We start from the raw sequence: 17863 nt of genomic DNA on the forward strand, positions 1-17863 counted from the left end.
ATTAATTAACCAATCATCACAAATATAAAAAAATATATATCAGGACTGTCGCTGGGCAGTAACCTGAACACACGTTTCAGCGTCACATTGTTGACAAGTAACTCCATCTGTTAGCACAACCATAAAGCATCTAGTAGATGCTATAGAGTTACCAACAACGAAAAAAAAAATACTACATAAACTCATTGGGCCGTATTCATAGACACTTTTAGCGCGGGCTTCCGGTGGATTATCAGCGTTTTTCGTATTCAGAAACCAGTGTTAGCGATAGCATATGATTTGAATTCTGTACTAGTAACCAGTGGATAGCCGGGGCTAGCTTAGTACGCTCGTAGCGCGTGCTGCGAAAAATCTATGAATAGCACCCATAAAGTTTGAAGATAAAGAAAAATATACTTACGTAAAATCACAAATTTTAATCAAATGTCGTACACAAAAGTTCATAAAGATATTTTGTATAGAGTATATTACAATGCTAAGCCAAAATCCGGAAGGTTATTTTTAAGAGATAGGGAATTAAAAATAAGTTAAGCTTTCAATTAAAAGTGACCATTTTAATACCGATGTTGTGGATTTAAAATGGAAATATGCAGTAATTGTATATTTATTCAATTTACTTTCACTGCACTAAAATTAATAAGATGTAATAGTCCTTTATTCATAATAATTACACTATTACCAATTTTATATGAGTGTATTGTTGCACCAATAATCTTCTACCAATAGGTTATTAAAGTTAGACCTATATAATGAAATTTCTTTAATATTGCATTATACGAGAAAGAATTGTTATTAATTACTACCATATTTATTTTATTAGAATACATATATCGAAGGAAACGCTTCTGAATTTGTTTCTGTACACAATAATTATTAATTATTTTTATATAGAGATGACAACATAAATGAAGCATATTCAATTTTCTATTATATTAAACTGTTATAAAGTAATTTCAAAATATGTTCATCCTTAAAATACAGGATGATCCGTTTGGGTATGTATAAAATAAAAACACCGTAAAACATTTACTACTGAATTTTATTTGTTGAAACTTTGTGCATACAACACTGAAAGATGGGAGATTCCTCAGAGCTCAACATGACCCCCATTGCGCACCCTGCACAACTCATAACGGTGATGCAATTCAGCCCATGTCCGTTGTAACATAAGAGGGGTGATTTGTTGAAAAGCTTGAGTAATTTTTACTCTCAGATCATCAGTGTTCCTGGGTTTCTGTGACTAGATAATGTCTTTAACAAAACCCCACACGAAGAAGTCAGGAAGGGTTAGATCTGGGGAGTTTGGGGACCAAGCCAAGAGATAGCTGCTTCTCGTCCTGGGTTTCGCCTGCGACCTCCTGTATGTTTTTTTAACACAGAACCTGTTTCTACAAATGTTCGATACCACAACATTTGGAATCGTATTTAGGTACATTATGCACACCATACTTACGTCGAAATTCCCTTTGAACTCTTTTAAGACTCTCAAATTTAGCATACCAAGGAATACATTTTGCCCGCTGTTGATTTGTAGTAGCCATTTTAATCATCTACGATTTTCATTTGTCCTTTCAGATTATGCATTTTTGATTGTCATGTAAGGAGACTTCCATCTTTTAATCATAATATAACCAGCAAGAAATTTTTTCCACTATCATAATAGCTTTATAATAATAAATTAACATTATTTTTAACCAAACGGACCATACTGTATTTCTTGAATTACGAAAAATAAATCCTGGTTGTCCATATACTTCATCTATGATCTCATAATTTCATTTTCAGAATTTAAATTGTGTGTAAGGATTAAACCTAGATTTTTTATACAAAAAGCACATGCGAAATTTCCAGAATTCATACTGTATTGAACATTTGGTTGTAGAGAAACTCATTGGTCACTTGTGAAACAGCACTTTTAACATTCAGTGGAAAGTTATTTAGTACGAGTACACTCTAGGTAATAGGACTGTGTATATCATGTGACGCAATTAAAATTACGCAATAGGCTATACATTAATATCTGCAATAAAGATTAGTACTGACATGTCTTAACTGTTTCTCAATTCATTAAAACACATGTTCCATTTAACTTTAGATTTCATGCTATTGTTTTATTTCTACAACCAAGAAAGGTTAGTAAATATAAAACATAAATTACATTTTCACTCGGTACAGAGTAGAGTATATAGCCTCACAGCGAAAGACTGGTAACAGAGAGGCGCTTCAATATTTAGCCTATCTATCAGAGACAGGCAAAACCTCATTCAGGCCTGCCCATAACTGTTTACCTTCGTGAGTGGTCTAACGTACGGTATCGCTCGCCTGCCGTCAACCTTCCTTACAAGCAGGCAGGCAGGCAGGCAGGCAGGCAGTGTGGTTGCATGTGACTCCCAAACTCCTAATAGTGACTCGAAAGGACTGTTGGGTTTCGCCGACCTGCGCCAGACTGTGCTGCTTTCAGGTGCATGACAAATATCAACCAAGTCTCATCCAAACCCGACAGAAAGCTTACAGATATAGACAAACTATTGAAAACAATTTGTCGTCTTCTGAAACGTAATAAATACAAAGAAAACTATTTCTCTTCAGCATAATATCCATTAAATGCCAACAGTTATTATAAATTACTTACACACAAATGATAAAATTAATCTCCATAAATACCTTCTCCTGCTTATATCAGTATTAAACTATGGATGAATATCAGGTAACTTTATAAGGCGATTGGAACCCCACTCATCTTCGCCACTTCCTTTCCTCCTCCATCGTCCTTTCCTCATCATCCCGTTTCTGGTTTTTTCAGGTCACTCTACCGGCGGCCACCCGAAGCTGCTGACTCTCTCGATCGGCCTCCGTGGAATGTAGTTCAGCGATGTTGGATGGCTTCTGCAATGGCACCCGAGACGGACCTACTCGGGGGAGGAGTTTCACCTCGGACCGACAGGGGGGCCTTGGGGGAATTTTCCGAAGCAGGAATGGTATATGGATTCTGTCGGCTGTAGGGACCTGTCGTTAAGAGAGTCATGTGGTTAGGGCGGTGCGCGTAGGGGCTCTGTGGCACGCAACTCATTTCATATCGAGGGCTAGAGCAATATATCTCAATAGGTCGCAGTGTTGGGCCATCCATGCCCCCGTCAGTTAAATTCCATTCCATTCCATACTCAGAGATGATTACTCTGTATGAAAAATGTCTTCATATACAAACATTAATTAAACATTATAAATAAAACTATATATGTGTTACTGTTGCTCCAAGATATTTGAATTTTTCCACCTCTTCGAAGGATAAATCTCCAATTTTTATATTTCCATTTCATACAATAATCTGGTCACGAGACATAATCATATACTTTGTCTTTTCGGGATTTACTTCCAAACCGATCGCTTTACTTGCTTCAAGTAAAATTTCCGTGTTTTCCCTAATCGTTTGTGTATTTTCTCCTAACATATTCACGTCATCTGCATAGACAAGAAGCTGATGTAACCCGTTCAATTCCAAACCCTGCCTGTTATCCTGAACTTTCCTAATGGCATATTCCAGAGCGAAGTTAAAAAGTAAAGGTGATAGTGCATCTCCCTGCTTTAGCCCGCAGTGAATTGGAAAAGCATCAGATAGAAACTGACCTATACGGACTCTGCTGTATGTTTCACGGAGACACATTTTAATTAATCGACACTCGGGAGGAAATTAAACGCAGAATAAATATGGGAAATGCGTGTTATTATTCGGTTGAGAAGCTCTTATCATCCAGTCTGCTGTCCAAAAATATGAAAGTTAGAATTTATAAAACAGTTCTATTACCGGTTCTTCTGTATGGTTGTGAAACTTGGACTCTCACTCTGAGAGAGGGACATAGGTTAAGGATGTTTGAGAATAAGGTGCTTAGGAAAATATTTGGGGCTAAGCGGGATGAAGTTACAGGAGAATGGAGAAAGTTACACAACACAGAACTTCACACATTGTATTCTTCACCTAACATAATTAGGAACTTAAAATCCAGACGTTTGAGATGGGCAGGGCATGGAGCACGTATGGGCGAATCCAGAAATGCATATAGAGTGTTAGTTGGGAGACCGGAGGGAAAAAGACCTTTAGGAAGGCCGAGATGTAGATGGGAGGATAATATTAAAATGGATTTGAGGGAGGTGGGGTGTGATGATAGAGACTGGATTAATCTTGCACAGGATAGGAACCGATGGCGGGCTTATGTGAAGGCGGCAATGAACCTTCGGGTTCCTTAAAAGCGATTTGTAAGTAAGTATGTAAGTGAATAAAACTATAAACTTAATGCCATATATGGAATAGATAATTAAATGTAATACAAATATTTCGTGATTTAATTATTCTTTACAAGGTATTAAATTAGTACTTCACAGGTGTTGAATGAAGCGATATTTTGTCACTGAAATAGTCAACTTCCGTGAAGATGGCCGCATTATCAGTAAACTGAACCACAATATCAACATTCTGACTCTCTGTGAAGAAGAGTTGCTCAAGGGACATCAGTTGCTTTCGCTGAAGTAATATGTTGATGAGAGTTTGGCTTCCGCCGTCTGATAGGAACAACTTTTTAACATTACCACAGCGAGACATGATGTACTGCGAAAAATTATCGTCAAACAACTTTAATTCAAGACAAGTAAGTGCACGAAATTCTGGAAGTGGAAACTTCTCTGAATACTCCACAAACTTGTAGTCTTGAAGACCTAGAAATTTAATGAAACTCAGGTGCAGACATTTCAGTGCGGAACAGTTTTCTCCAATTACTCTTAAGTCAGTATCATGGACGTCTCTTAAATTCAAACACATAATTTGACTACCTATTTCTCGAAGCAACTCTTCTATAAAACAAAATATTACAGTCCTCAAAGAAAGTTTAGTTAAACGTTTTAAACTTTTTAGTGCAGTTAAGCTACACTGTACGTTACGGAGAGAAAGTGATGTGATGTTTGGAAACTTATCAGCAAGCACATTTAAGTTTGAAACCGATGGGTTATTGCAACCAAAACTCTTGAGCAGTTCAGGAGGATTTGTAGAAGCGACAGTTTCGTCAGTCTTTGCTAATCCGGTCAACAATTTTGTTATACCATCTTGTGTTATCAATACACAATTTATAACTAATTCTTCTAAGTGCTTGAAACGAAGGATATAATCAATACTTACGTCCGTTAAATATGAGTCAGTTAAATCTAGGCGTTTCAATTTGGTGGATGTTTTCGAAAGAGCATCCAGTTCTTCATCTTCACAAAATCTGTAGGAGAATTCTTCAAGTTTCTCTGAGAAATCTCTTCGGTTCAGTCTCCTCTCAGTGAAGTTATTTGAAGACCCTAACCTTAAAACCCTGAGGTTCTTAAGTTCGGATAAGGAATCTACGATCAGGTCAGAGTACCACACTTTATAGCGATCTATGACCGTGGGATGAGGGTTGTTTTCAAAACACTCGAGTTTCATTACTGAAGGATGAAGAATAGCTGTCATCACCATGGGTGCAATTTCTTCACAGTAACTCCTGAAGCAGGGGTACTCGATGAGATCTCTGTAGCTAAGTAGCACATGCCTCATCATTCTGATAGTAACCTCATTGGCGAAAGATGGTGGTAAAGTGCCATGAATCATTTCTCCCAGATAGGAGCAGATCTGCTGAACGTAGTTCAGTCTGAAGGTTTCAGTTTCTGCGCATTTTGGAAATTTTACTCTCTGAACTAGGTCCGACACGTATCTTCCCAGGGATTCTGTTGCCAAGTTGCTGAGACGATCCGGGTAGGCGAAGAATTCCATCCTGAAAACGAAAAAAAAATATATATATATTTTATACACAACAGCCCAAATTCGATCACAACACTGAAGTTCAAACTCTACGATCGAAACTTAAGGAGCTATAGGGGTAATAATCTTTACACTCTATGCTCTCGAAGTTACCCATTAGGAAAACGATAAACCCTGTCAATCATGCCTTTTAATAGAAACACCGTTTCTAAGTGTTGTCTAATGACTAGGAATCGTACTTTGTCCCACGAGGTTACAAGAACAAGTGCTACTGGAGTTTCTAATTGGATAACGCGCGTGCATGTGGCAAGCGCAGTACTAGACTGACTGCTCACTCGACTTTAGTTTGATCAAGTTGGGCAGAACAAAACATAAACAACTTTAACAATTACACTAATATTTACAATTTAAATGATACTCGGGAGGAAATTAAACACAGAATAAATATGGGAAATGCCTGTTATTATTCGGTTGAGAAACTTTTATCATCCAGTCTGCTGTCAAAAAATCTGAAAGTTAGAATTTATAAAACAGTTATATTACCGGTTGTTCTGTATGGTTGTGAAACTTGGACTCTCACTTTGAGAGAGGAACAAAGATTAAGGGTGTTTGAGAATAAGGTGGCTTAGAAAATTATTTGGGGCTAAGAGGGATGAAGTTACAGGAGAATGGAGAAAGTTACACAACACAGAACTGCACGAATTGTATTCTTCACCTGACATAATTAGGAACATTAAATCCAGACGTTTGAGATGGGCAGGGCATGTAGCACGTATGGGCGAATCCCGAAATGCATATAGAGTGTTAGTTGGGAGACCGGAGGGAAAAAAACCTTTAGGGAGGTCGAGACGTAGGTGGGAAGATAATATTAAAATGGATTTGAGGGAGGTGGGATGTGATGATAGAGAATGGATTAATCTTGCTCAGGATAGGGACCAATGGCGGGCTTATGTGAGGGCGGAAATGAACCTACGAGTTCCTTAAGAGCCAGTAAGTAAGTACACCATGTGTACTAGAATACGCTATTTTTATTATTTACACTCTCATAAAGAATGTAGGCCTACAATGATCAAACATTATTTACGGTGTTATTTACATTATTGCGTATTGTAATGCAAGGTATTTGTTTTTTAAATAGTATAAATAGTGTAAATATGTTTGATCATTGTAAGCTTGTACATTCTTTATGATAGTGTATATAGTAAAAATAGCGTATTGCAGTGTATATAGTGTAATGGGACTGTCAGACGTTGATTACAGTATTTTCAATAGCCGATTTCAAAATACTGCTTTTCGTCTCTAGAATATTACTTTTATAGAATTGACTTTCATTTTTATCATTCCTTGGGTCAAAATTGCTTATTTAACATTAAATTGTAATTGTTTAATCATCAGAATGTTTTTATTTTCAGATAAGTCAGTTATTACATACAATAAATAATGTTAAAATGTTCAATCTTACGACTTATCAATTTAATATTAATACTTACTTATTTACTTACTTACGTACTTACTTACTTACTGGCTTTTAAGGAAGGCGGAGGTTCATTGCCGCCCTCACATAAGCCCGCCATTGGTCCCTATCCTGAGCAAGATTAATCCAGTCTCTATCATCATATCCCACCTCCCTCAAATCCATTTTAATATTATCTTCCCATCTGCGTCTTGGCCTCTCCAAAGGTCTTTTACCCTCCGGCCTCCCAATTAATACTGTATATGCATTTCTGGATTCGCCCATACGTGCTACATGCCCTGCCCATCTCAAACGTCTGGATTTAATGTTCCTAATTGTATCAGGTGAAGAATACAATGCATGCAGTTTTGCGTTGTGTAACTTTCTCCATTCTCCTGTAACTTCATCCCTCTTAGCCCCAAATATTTTCCTAACAACCTTATTCTCAAACACCCTTAATCTTCTGTTCCTCTCTCAAAGTAAGAGTCCAAGTTTCACAACCATAAAGAACAACCGGTAATATAACTGTTTTATAAATTCTAACTTTCAGATTTTTTGACAGCAGACTAGATGACAAAAGCTTTTCCCAACCGAATAACAACAGGCATTTTCCATATTTATTCTGCGTTTAATTTCCTCTTGAGTGTCATTTATATTTGCTACTGTTAATCCAAAATATTTGTATTTTTCCACCTCTTCGAAGGATAAATCTGCAATATTTATTTTTCTATTTCGTACAATATTCTCGTCATGAGACATAATCATATACTTAGTCTTTTCGGGATTTACTTCCAACCCTATCGCTTTACTTGCTTCAACTAGAATTTCCGCGTTTTCCCTAATCGTTTGTGTATTTTCTCCTAACATATTCACGTCATCCACATAGACAAGAAGCTGATGTAACCCGTCTTATTTACTTTTTTTACATTTTAAAATTATTTTCATATCATTTACAATTATTGTGACGTTTGATGACTGCCTTCCGACACACGATCATCACCTACGTAGTGAACCGGAGTGTGATATGTCATGTACCACTTACGGTGGTAACCAAATAATTTAACATTTTGTGGTACTTTTGACATCAACACATGGAATTAAATTCATTATTTATTTTGTATTGTAATACGTTCGAATTTCGAACTCAGCATACATTTTATTCTCATAAGTATGTCAGTGAAACAAAATTACTTAAAGTAATATTATCTAAAGTATCAAAATATAAAAAGGCTTTCCTAACCATCTGGCATTCATTTGTCAACTATTACGAAATAATTAAAATAAATTCACATACGTATACAAATTATTTAAATAAAAATAGTACGAAATAAAATAATCTCTGAGGGTGCTATTCATAGACATTTCGCAGCACGCGCTACGAGCGTACTAAGCTAGCCCCGGCTATCCACTGGTTACTAGTACATAATTCAAATCATATCCTATCGCTAACGCTGGTTTATGAATACGAAAAACGCTGATCATCCACCGGAAGCCCGCGCTAAAAATGTCTATGAATACGGCCTGAATTGTTAACGAAAGTCAGATTTCTTAACCAATGTACAATTTTTTTTAGAAATGTGTCACATCACGAAGGAAACAACGTCACGTTACGGTTAGTTCGAGGACGAAGAGATCCTGTATCCCGGGGTCTTTGGTACACAGCAACAAATTCAGTCTATTTGGAATCCCATGAGTTGGAAATCGTAGCCAGCAGAGCTCCTGCAAGGTTAATGACCCTTAACTTACTTTTTACGCTGCAGTACAGCTGATCGAAAGACGTGCATATAGTCTAAACAGACAGGCGTTTCATCGTATGATGTTTCATAAAACATAAGGCCGCAAAATACTTTACATATTTATGGAAAATCTACTAGAATAAGAGAAAAGTGAATAGGGCATTGTTTTACACGCATTTTTCTTTTAAAATATGCCAAAATATTTTCACGTATAACTGTAACACCCTGTTTACAAAAACAGAACAAAATTACATTGCTCATAATAGAAAACAAAAAATTATAGCCTACTAATAACTAGGGGCAGGATTTTTAGGTTTTTAAAAACACCATTAGGTGAAATGTCCCGCGCCGTGGCGTCGTGGTCTAAGGCATCCTGCTTAGGACTCGCGTTACGGAATGCGCGCTGGTTCGAATCCTCACGAGGGAAGAAATTTTCTCATGAAATTTCAGCCAGTGTATGGGACCGGTGCTCACTCAGCATCGTGATGCACTTGGGGAGCTACGATAGGTAGCGAAATCCGGTTGCGCAAGCCAGCTGTAACGGCTGGGGGGTCATCGTGCTAACCACACGATACCTCCATTCTCATTGGATGATCGTCCACCTCTGCTTCGGCATGTGGGCGTGAGGCCAGCAGCCGGCTGGTCGGTCTGGGCCCTTAATGGGCTGTAGCGCCAAGGATTATTATTATTAGATGAAATAGGTTTTTTTTTTGGTTTTATGTCCAACCTGTGAAAGGGGTCGCAAAAACTGTCCGATCGTTAAAATGTATCTTTACAGTTACAGTATTCCTAAAAAATAAATATTTATTTATTAAGGTAACATGGACACGAAATTGACCTTTTCAAGAACCAAACTATCTATCAAAATTTATAAGATTCGAAAGTTTTGCTGCTTTCTCTTTAACATTATTTGTAGTTTCAATAAATTATTGTAACAATTAACATTTTATATAATATAATTTGTCTTGACATAACTACATCAATTTCAGTTTTCAGTAGATAAAAGATAGAGTACACATACAACTTTTGAATTAAATTTATTTAAACTTGATCAAGAATTATTTTGAAAAGTAACAAACTAACAAAACAACATTATTTACTGCTACAGTTCCCGGTTGCAATATATGATCAAATACTTTTCAAGATTCTCGACTGAGAAGTTGTTTCTATTGGCTCTCAAAATACATTTGAAGGACGAAAAGGTTATTTTGACAGCACATGATATCATAGGTGCAAATTCCATCGCTGCCAGTGCAGCAGGTAGCCACGGTAACTGATAATTGAAGCTTTCCCCCTGGAGAATGGAGCACACATTTTTCATTGTTTCAAACCCTGGATCCCTCCGCAATACTTTCTTCAGTTTTAATGTGACGACTTCATCCACGGGTCCTGGTACTTGTTTCTGTAGAGGCGAGTCAATACCAGCAATTGCATCTTTCAGTTGTAGCGACGAAGATTCCAAGTACTCAATATATTTTGGAAGGTCACTGAAATGCGCCTTGAGAAAAGCAAGGGAGCCACAGATGTTGTCACTGCTAAGTACAGATTTTACTTTTAGGGATTGAAGCAGCCTCCTCCACGTCAAAAGTGTTCTTCCTCTCTCTCTCTCTTTCGAAATGTATTGATATTTCAAAATAAAAAATCAATAAATAACGCTGTAAATAGAGGAGACGGCCTCCAGATATGGAGGGTAGCTGTGAATATGTTGAATAAGCAGTCGCGGACAGCCGTTGAGGGTAGTCCTCCAGCTTGGGGGTTGGACGAAGGGCTAACAACCCATCACCGAAAAAAACAGATTGTTTCGAAACCTTCAAGTAAGCCTCAGATGCGTTTCCAATTCACTGTAGGCCAAAGCAAGGTGATGCACTATCACCTTTACTTTTTAACTTTGCTCTAGAATATGCCATTAGGAAAGTCATGGATAACAGACAGGGTTTGGAATTGAACGGGTTACATCAGCTGCTTGTCTATGCGGATGACGTGGATATGTTAGGAGAAAATCCACAAACGATTAGGGAAAATACTGGAATTTTACTTGAAGCAAGTAAAGAAATAAGTTTGGAAGTAAATCCCGAAAACACAAAGTATACGATTATGTCTCGTCACGAGAATATTGTACGAAATGCAAATGTAAAAATTGGAAAGTTATTCTTTGAAGAGGTGGAAAAATTAAAATACCTGGGAGCAAAAGTAACAAATATAAATGATATTCGGGAGGAAATTAAACACAGAATAAATACGGGAAATGCCTGTTATTATTCGGTTGAGAAGCTCTTATCATCCAGTCTGCTGTCGAAAAATCTGAAAGTTAGAATTTATAAAACAGTTATATTACCGGTTGTTCTGTATGGTTGTGAAACTTGGACTCTCACTTAGAGACAGGAATGTAGGTTAAGGGTGTTTGAGAATAAGGTGCTTAGGAAAATATTTGGGGCTAAGAGGGATTAAGTTCCAGGATAATGTAGAAAGTTACACAACGCAGAACTGCACGCATTGTACTCTTCACCTGACATAATTAAGAACATTAAATCCAGACGTTTGAGATGGGCAGGGCATGTAGCACTTATGGGCGAATCTAGAAATGCATACAGAGTGTTAGTTGGGAGGCGGAGGGAAAAAGACCTCTAAGGAGGCCGAGACGTAGATGAGAAGATAATTTTAAGATGGATTTGAGGGAGGTGGGATATGATGATAGAGATTGGATTAATCTTGCTTAGGATAGGGACCAATGGCGGGCTTATGTGAGGGCGGCAATGAACCTCCGGGTTCCTTAAAAGCAAGTAAGTAAGTAAAGGATAATGCTTATCAATAATGATTTAGGTTTTTTTAGGTATTAAGTTATAATTTAGGTTTTTTTAGGTTCAACAGAATTCACATATACGACTCCTACGATCATGATTCGGAAAAGTATTGAAGAAATTAGGAGTTCAGAAGCAAAGAAAAAAAAGGTAAAAACCCACAAATCCGGTGCCTGCTAATAGCCTAACACTCCTATTCCCTAGAACTAGTTGAAGTTTTGAGAGAGAGGTACTGACATTAGTTAATCGAAATAGAACTCTCTTGTAACAGGTCATTGTGCCGCGAAACCAGGTGGCCCGGGTTCGAATCCCGGTCGGGGCAAGTTACTTGGTTGTGGTTTTTTCCCGGGGTTTTCCCTCAACCCAAAACGAGCAAATGCTGGGTAACTTTCGGTGCTGGACTCCGGACTCATTTCACCGGCATTATCACCTTAATTTCATTCACACGCTAAATAACCTGAGATGTTGATACAGCGTCGTAAAAGAACCCAATAAAATAAAAAAAATAGGACATTGTGAGACACCATACCGCTCGAACAAAGAAATTTCCAAAATTTGGAACCCTTGAAATAAGTGTCGTTGATTTCTTCGCAACAAAAACCAGAAACTGGTACAAACTTCAATGGAAGGTGTCTCAAGACATTACATTAGTTTAATTTCTTGTCACAACATACTCCAACTAAAATTTTCTACAAAATCAGCTTTACTTACGGACAATATCTCTGTGCATAGAAGAGAGTTAAACTCGTTACGAACAGCTGGTAGATGAAGATGACGCAGTTGTAACTGGGTCAGTGTCCCGTGCTATTTCTAACTTCACGCTGACTTGTGATTGTATGCTTTCTTCCCAGCGACTGTGACACTGTTATAAGATCACTATTAGCGTACATTACAACTGAATTAAAGGGAATAAAACTGTTAGTAAATGCGAGAGTGTACCTACTAGGATGATATGCTTCACCAAGAAACCAGACATTCGAGGCTACTTCCAATCCACAGCAACAGCCAACCGTCTACAGATGCTAAATAAACTTGAATCAGTGTCGCCAATATGCTCCTAAAATATTTACTTTTAATCATCCTTTAGATCAGTGATGTCAAAGCAAGCGCATTTTTCTGACCTTGACGTCGTGCGCGGGCAGCAAGCGCTAAGTATGGAAAGAGGAAGGGTTGTGTATATGAATAAGCAGCCTGTTGGGTTAAGAAAACAGTAGTGCACAAACTTCAAACGGAACGTGAAATTTTATGTCGTTATTTTTATATGGCTTCTTTCTGTTTAATATTATCTATATTGTCTGTAAAACAAAAGTACTAACACTGATTTCGTAATATTGCACTTGTGTTTTAAATCTTAATAACATAATAGAGAGTTAAGAAGGAATATTCACTTAAATTCCATAGTAGTATAATATTTACTTACTTACAAATGGCTTTTAAGGAACCCGATGGTTCATTGCCGCCCTCACATAAGCCCGCCAGCGGTCCCTATCCTGTGCAAGATTAATCCAGTAGTATAATATTATACTGTATTAAGTGGATGAAACACATCATTCATAAAGAAAGTCATATTCCAAAAAGAGAGATTGAGTGTGACATGATAAGTTGGAATTTATATTGATGGTATCTTTAGCCTTACAAAAGTAATCAATAAACTAATCAAAACAATATTACAGTACAAAGCAGAGTTACCTAGGTACTGTATCTGTTTTAAGTGTAACTAATATTCCATAACAAAACTCTTATCGCATTATGTTTTTAAGATGATATTTGTGAGCAACTTCCTGTCATCAGAATATTAAATTATTTTCTCGAAATGTGCTGAAACTATGGAGCTGACATTTTTACAACACGTGGGCACGTATCTTTTGCTTATGATGTAACAGTAGTTGCTTTGTTAATTCATTTCCTTACAAACAATTCCCATGCGAATATTTTCAAAATTTTCAATACACTATCTTCAGTAATACGTATATACGGTATATTCGATTTACGAAAACATTCTGTAAGGCTACTAAATAAATAGGCCTATACCTGAAAATTTCACTTTTCTATACGAGAAGTTGAGAAAATGTTTCTTTTGAATAAAAAAATCAAACTTGTGAAAAATGAGCATTAAAATTAAAACTTACATTCTTATAATACACTTATACTTCTCAGGCAAATCTAAAAATTAACATGGATAAGTTTAAATAAGTTCTCTTCCCTTTATCTATTGAATCAGTGGTGGCCATCCCTGAATATAGCTCGACCAAGCGGCATATATTATTTCTTTCGTCTGTCTCTTTCCTTTCCGCTGTAAAGCGCTCAGGCTCTCCTGGGCTCTAAAGCGCGCGCTTGCTCCTATGGACATCAATTGACATGACTGCTTTAGATTATTCGAGTGCTCAAAATATTCCAAAGAAATTATGAGACAATAATGTTAGAGAATCAAAATGTGAGAACTGGATGATGAAGTACGAAATTTCTGGATTTATAGGAGAAGAATCAGTAATGATAATGAAACTACTTAGTAGGCATAAATGATAGTAATTTATAGCTACACAAATTTAATATATCGCAACTTAAGTACAATGCGTTGAAAATAAAACTAGAGCTATTTTAGGTTCATAAACTTTCACTTCAGTCCTTTCAGATGACGTTTAAAATATTTTATGCTCGACCATGTAGTAATTATACACCTGGTAGTAGCCCTTTAATGGACCTCATTAAAGTACACCTATTCATTAAAGTTAAGGTGTTCCACCAATCAGAAAATACCATTGTAGCAATATGAAAGCGCAAATATTGATTATTCTCGGATATGCAATAGAAAGAGAACAATAAATCAATAAATCACCTATATTTGAAATAAAGTCAGTTCTGTTACTATAATAATTAGCGTTAATTGTAAATAATATTCAAATAAATTCAATTTGTCATCTCGTTTTTCAATGTCGAATTCAATTTCAAGGTTATATCAAGACTAATGTTTATTTTACTCTCTAGATTATATCAAGGTCAATGTCGACATTTGTTTCTCGGAAAAAAATCAATACTTTCGCGTCTGCGCATATCTCACAATTTACGAGGTATTGCACAAGGTCAGTTCCGCTCCTCAGCCAGATAAGAATAACATGAATACTTATGAATAATTTCAAGTTAGAAATATCTTCTTCTTCTTCTTCTTCTTCTTTGGCACTACGGCCCTTGTAGTCTAGCCTTGGCCTCCCTTAGGATCTTGGTCCATTCCTGTCCAACCAGAGCCTTCTGCCTCCATCTTCTCACGCCTAGAGTCCTTAAATCTTCCTCCACTCCATCCAACCATCTTAGTTTCTGTCTGCCAATATTGCGCCTGCTTTCTGGTTTTGTGTTTAGAATCTTTTTTGGTATTCTCTGATCATTCATCCTGATTACATGTCCTAACCATTCCAACCTACGGGCTTTGATTTCAGCAACAATATCTGGAGATTTATATTGAGTTTTCAGCTCTGTATTATATCTAATCCTCCAGTGCCCATTCTCATATTTAGGACCATAGATTTTCCTTAGAATTTTCCTTTCCCATGTCATCAGTTGTTGTTCCATTTTCTTCGACAGAGTCCAAGTTTCACTGCCATAAAGCACAATTGGTCTTACGACTGTGTTATATAATGTAAATTTTGCTTTTTTACTTATGCATCTTGCTCTCAAAGTTTTGTTAAGGGCTCTCAGGCATCTATTTCCCCCAGCAATTTTTTGCCTCATATCCGCATCTGCAGTGTTTTCTTGGGTAATTAGAACTCCTAGATATTTAAAAGAATCTACTTCCTCATATTTCTGTCCATTTATTATAATATCTTTATTACAAATGCCACTTGGTCTTATGTTTCTCATATATTTAGTTTTCTCTTTATTAATTTTTAACCCCATGTGCTCTGCTTCTGTTTGAATTTGGGTTACTATTTCATTTAGCACTCCAAGAGATCTAGTCATGACCACAATATCATCCGCATAGGCCATGCACTGTCTGGTCCTATTAAATATGGTACCATTAAAATTTATATCAATGTTCCTAATGACTTTTTCAAGGCCAATATTAAACAGAATTGTAGATAAGGAGTCTCCTTGCCTCACCCCATTTACTGTTAAGAATTTATCAGATAGTTTTGTTTGTATCTTTACCTTATTATATGTTTTGGAGAGGGTTATTTTTGTTAAATTTACCAATTTGGTAGGGATACCAAATTCTCTCATAGCCTCCAGAATTTTAAATCGATTCGTGTTATCAAATGCCTAGTTAGAAATATGGTCGAGCATAAAAAGTCGTATGAAACTTGACTATAATGGTAATTAAGACGCTCGTATGAAAATTATGAAACTCGCTTGCGCTCGTTTCATAAACATAATCGCGTCTTAATTACTACCATTATAGGATCGTTGCATAAGGTACTATAATGTTTCATATTTCGTTATTGTTGTAATAATGGGAGAGAAAATACACAAACGATTAGGGAAAACACGGAAATTTTACTTGAAGCAAGTAAAGCGATCGGTTTGGAAGTAAATCCCGAAAAGACAAAGTATATGATTATGTCTCGTGACCAGAATATTGTACGAAATGGAAATATAAAAATTGGAGATTTATCCTTCGAAGAGGTGGAAAAATTCAAATATCTTGGAGCAACAGTAACAAATATAAATGACACTCGGGAGGAAATTAAACGCAGAATAAATATGGGAAATGCGTGTTATTATTCGGTTGAGAAGCTCTTATCATCCAGTCTGCTGTCCAAAAATCTGAAAGTTAGAATTTATAAAACAGTTATATTACCGGTTCTTCTGTATGGTTGTGAAACTTGGACTCTCACTCTGAAAGAGGAACATAGGTTCAGGGTGTTTGAGAATAAGGTGCTTAGGAAAATATTTGGGGCTAAGCGGGATGAAGTTACAGGAGAATGGAGAAAGTTACACAACACAGAACTGCACGCATTGTATTCTTCACCTGACATAATTAGGAACATTAAATCCAGACGTTTGAGATGGGCAGGGCATGTAGCACGTATGGGCGAATCCAGAAATGCATATAGAGTGTTAGTTGGGAGACCGGAGGGAAAAAGACCTTTAGGGAGGCCGAGACGTAGATGGGAGGATAATATTAAAATGGATTTGAGGGAGGTGGGGTATGATGATAGAGACTGGATTAATCTTGCTCAGGATAGGGACCGCTGGCGGGCTTATGTGAGGGCGGCAATGAACCTTCGGGTTCCTTAAAAGCCATTTGTAAGTAAGTAAGTAAGTAAGTTGTAATAATGGGAAGTCATATTAAGACCTGTATACTAGATTGCCTAGAGTAATCTATTTATTAAGGAGACTTAGATACCTTGTACCTAAAGAATTTCTTAAAACACCGTCTTTTGCTTTTTTAATAGTATTACTTTTGGTATCCATTTGTGGGGAAATTTTCTGAAGATTGATCAAGTACTTATTTTGAAAAAAAAAAGAGGCAATACGCTTTTTGACTGATTCTGATTTTGATGCTCACTGCAGACCTTTGTTTATTTCTGAAAGAATTTTAACTGTTGTGAATTTGTATATTTTCTATTGTTTGATTAAAGTTAAGTCAAATTTAAACAGTTATGATCCACATAGCGAGATTCATCAGTATGGTACAAGACATAATTACCACCTTGTGACCCCTAGGGTAGTTTACCCAAGTCTAAACAATGGTTTACATCAATTATTGCATTGTCTATGTTTAATAAATTTGCTTATAATGCAATTTTAATTTATTGGTCTGACCCAATATTTTGGGTTTGCCCTGCGACATAGAATAGCTCACAATAAAATTTAAAATGAAAAATTATATAAACAGGTTTCAAACAGAAGTGATTAAGACATAAGAAAAAAAAATAGGACCAAGTATAATTTAAATTGAATGAATTGAAGATGCTGACGAAATATCGCTACAGAAAATTTTATAATGTTGGTGACGATGGCATCTTGATCTCTCGTCAGCTTGTATTTTTCCCTCCACTTTACAAAGGCTTTCGGAATGGTGCCTCTCGCTCCGAAGAAGAGACCGGTAACTGTGATTTTTTCAATGTTGTATTTCGCTAATAGGTACTGAATCGTGGACTCGTAGATTTTCTTT

The 17863-nt window shown here is 36.6% G+C and overlaps 1 protein-coding gene across 3 annotated transcripts; it reads right to left on the minus strand.

Moving 5' to 3' along the window:
- Window positions 1–4274: 4274 nt before the first annotated feature.
- Window positions 4275–12805, minus strand: LOC138701163 (uncharacterized). 3 transcript variants are annotated; one of them, XM_069827786.1, is made up of 3 exons: window positions 12698–12798; window positions 12466–12616; window positions 4275–5780 (listed from the first exon to the last, which is right to left on the minus strand). In XM_069827786.1, exon 3 carries the CDS (start codon window positions 5777–5779, stop codon window positions 4364–4366), a length of 1416 nt encoding a protein of 471 aa, XP_069683887.1. In that variant the 5' UTR covers window position 5780; window positions 12466–12616; window positions 12698–12798; the 3' UTR covers window positions 4275–4363. The 3 variants fall into 3 exon arrangements, with proteins under 3 accessions (XP_069683887.1, XP_069683889.1, XP_069683888.1); XM_069827788.1 differs by lacking the exon at window positions 12466–12616 and having other exon boundaries at window positions 12698–12805; XM_069827787.1 differs by lacking the exon at window positions 12466–12616 and having other exon boundaries at window positions 12694–12801.
- Window positions 12806–17863: the final 5058 nt, after the last annotated feature.

The sequence above is a fragment of the Periplaneta americana genome, chromosome 6 (genome assembly GCF_040183065.1).
Source record: "Periplaneta americana isolate PAMFEO1 chromosome 6, P.americana_PAMFEO1_priV1, whole genome shotgun sequence".
Lineage (NCBI taxonomy): Eukaryota > Metazoa > Arthropoda > Insecta > Blattodea > Blattidae > Periplaneta > Periplaneta americana.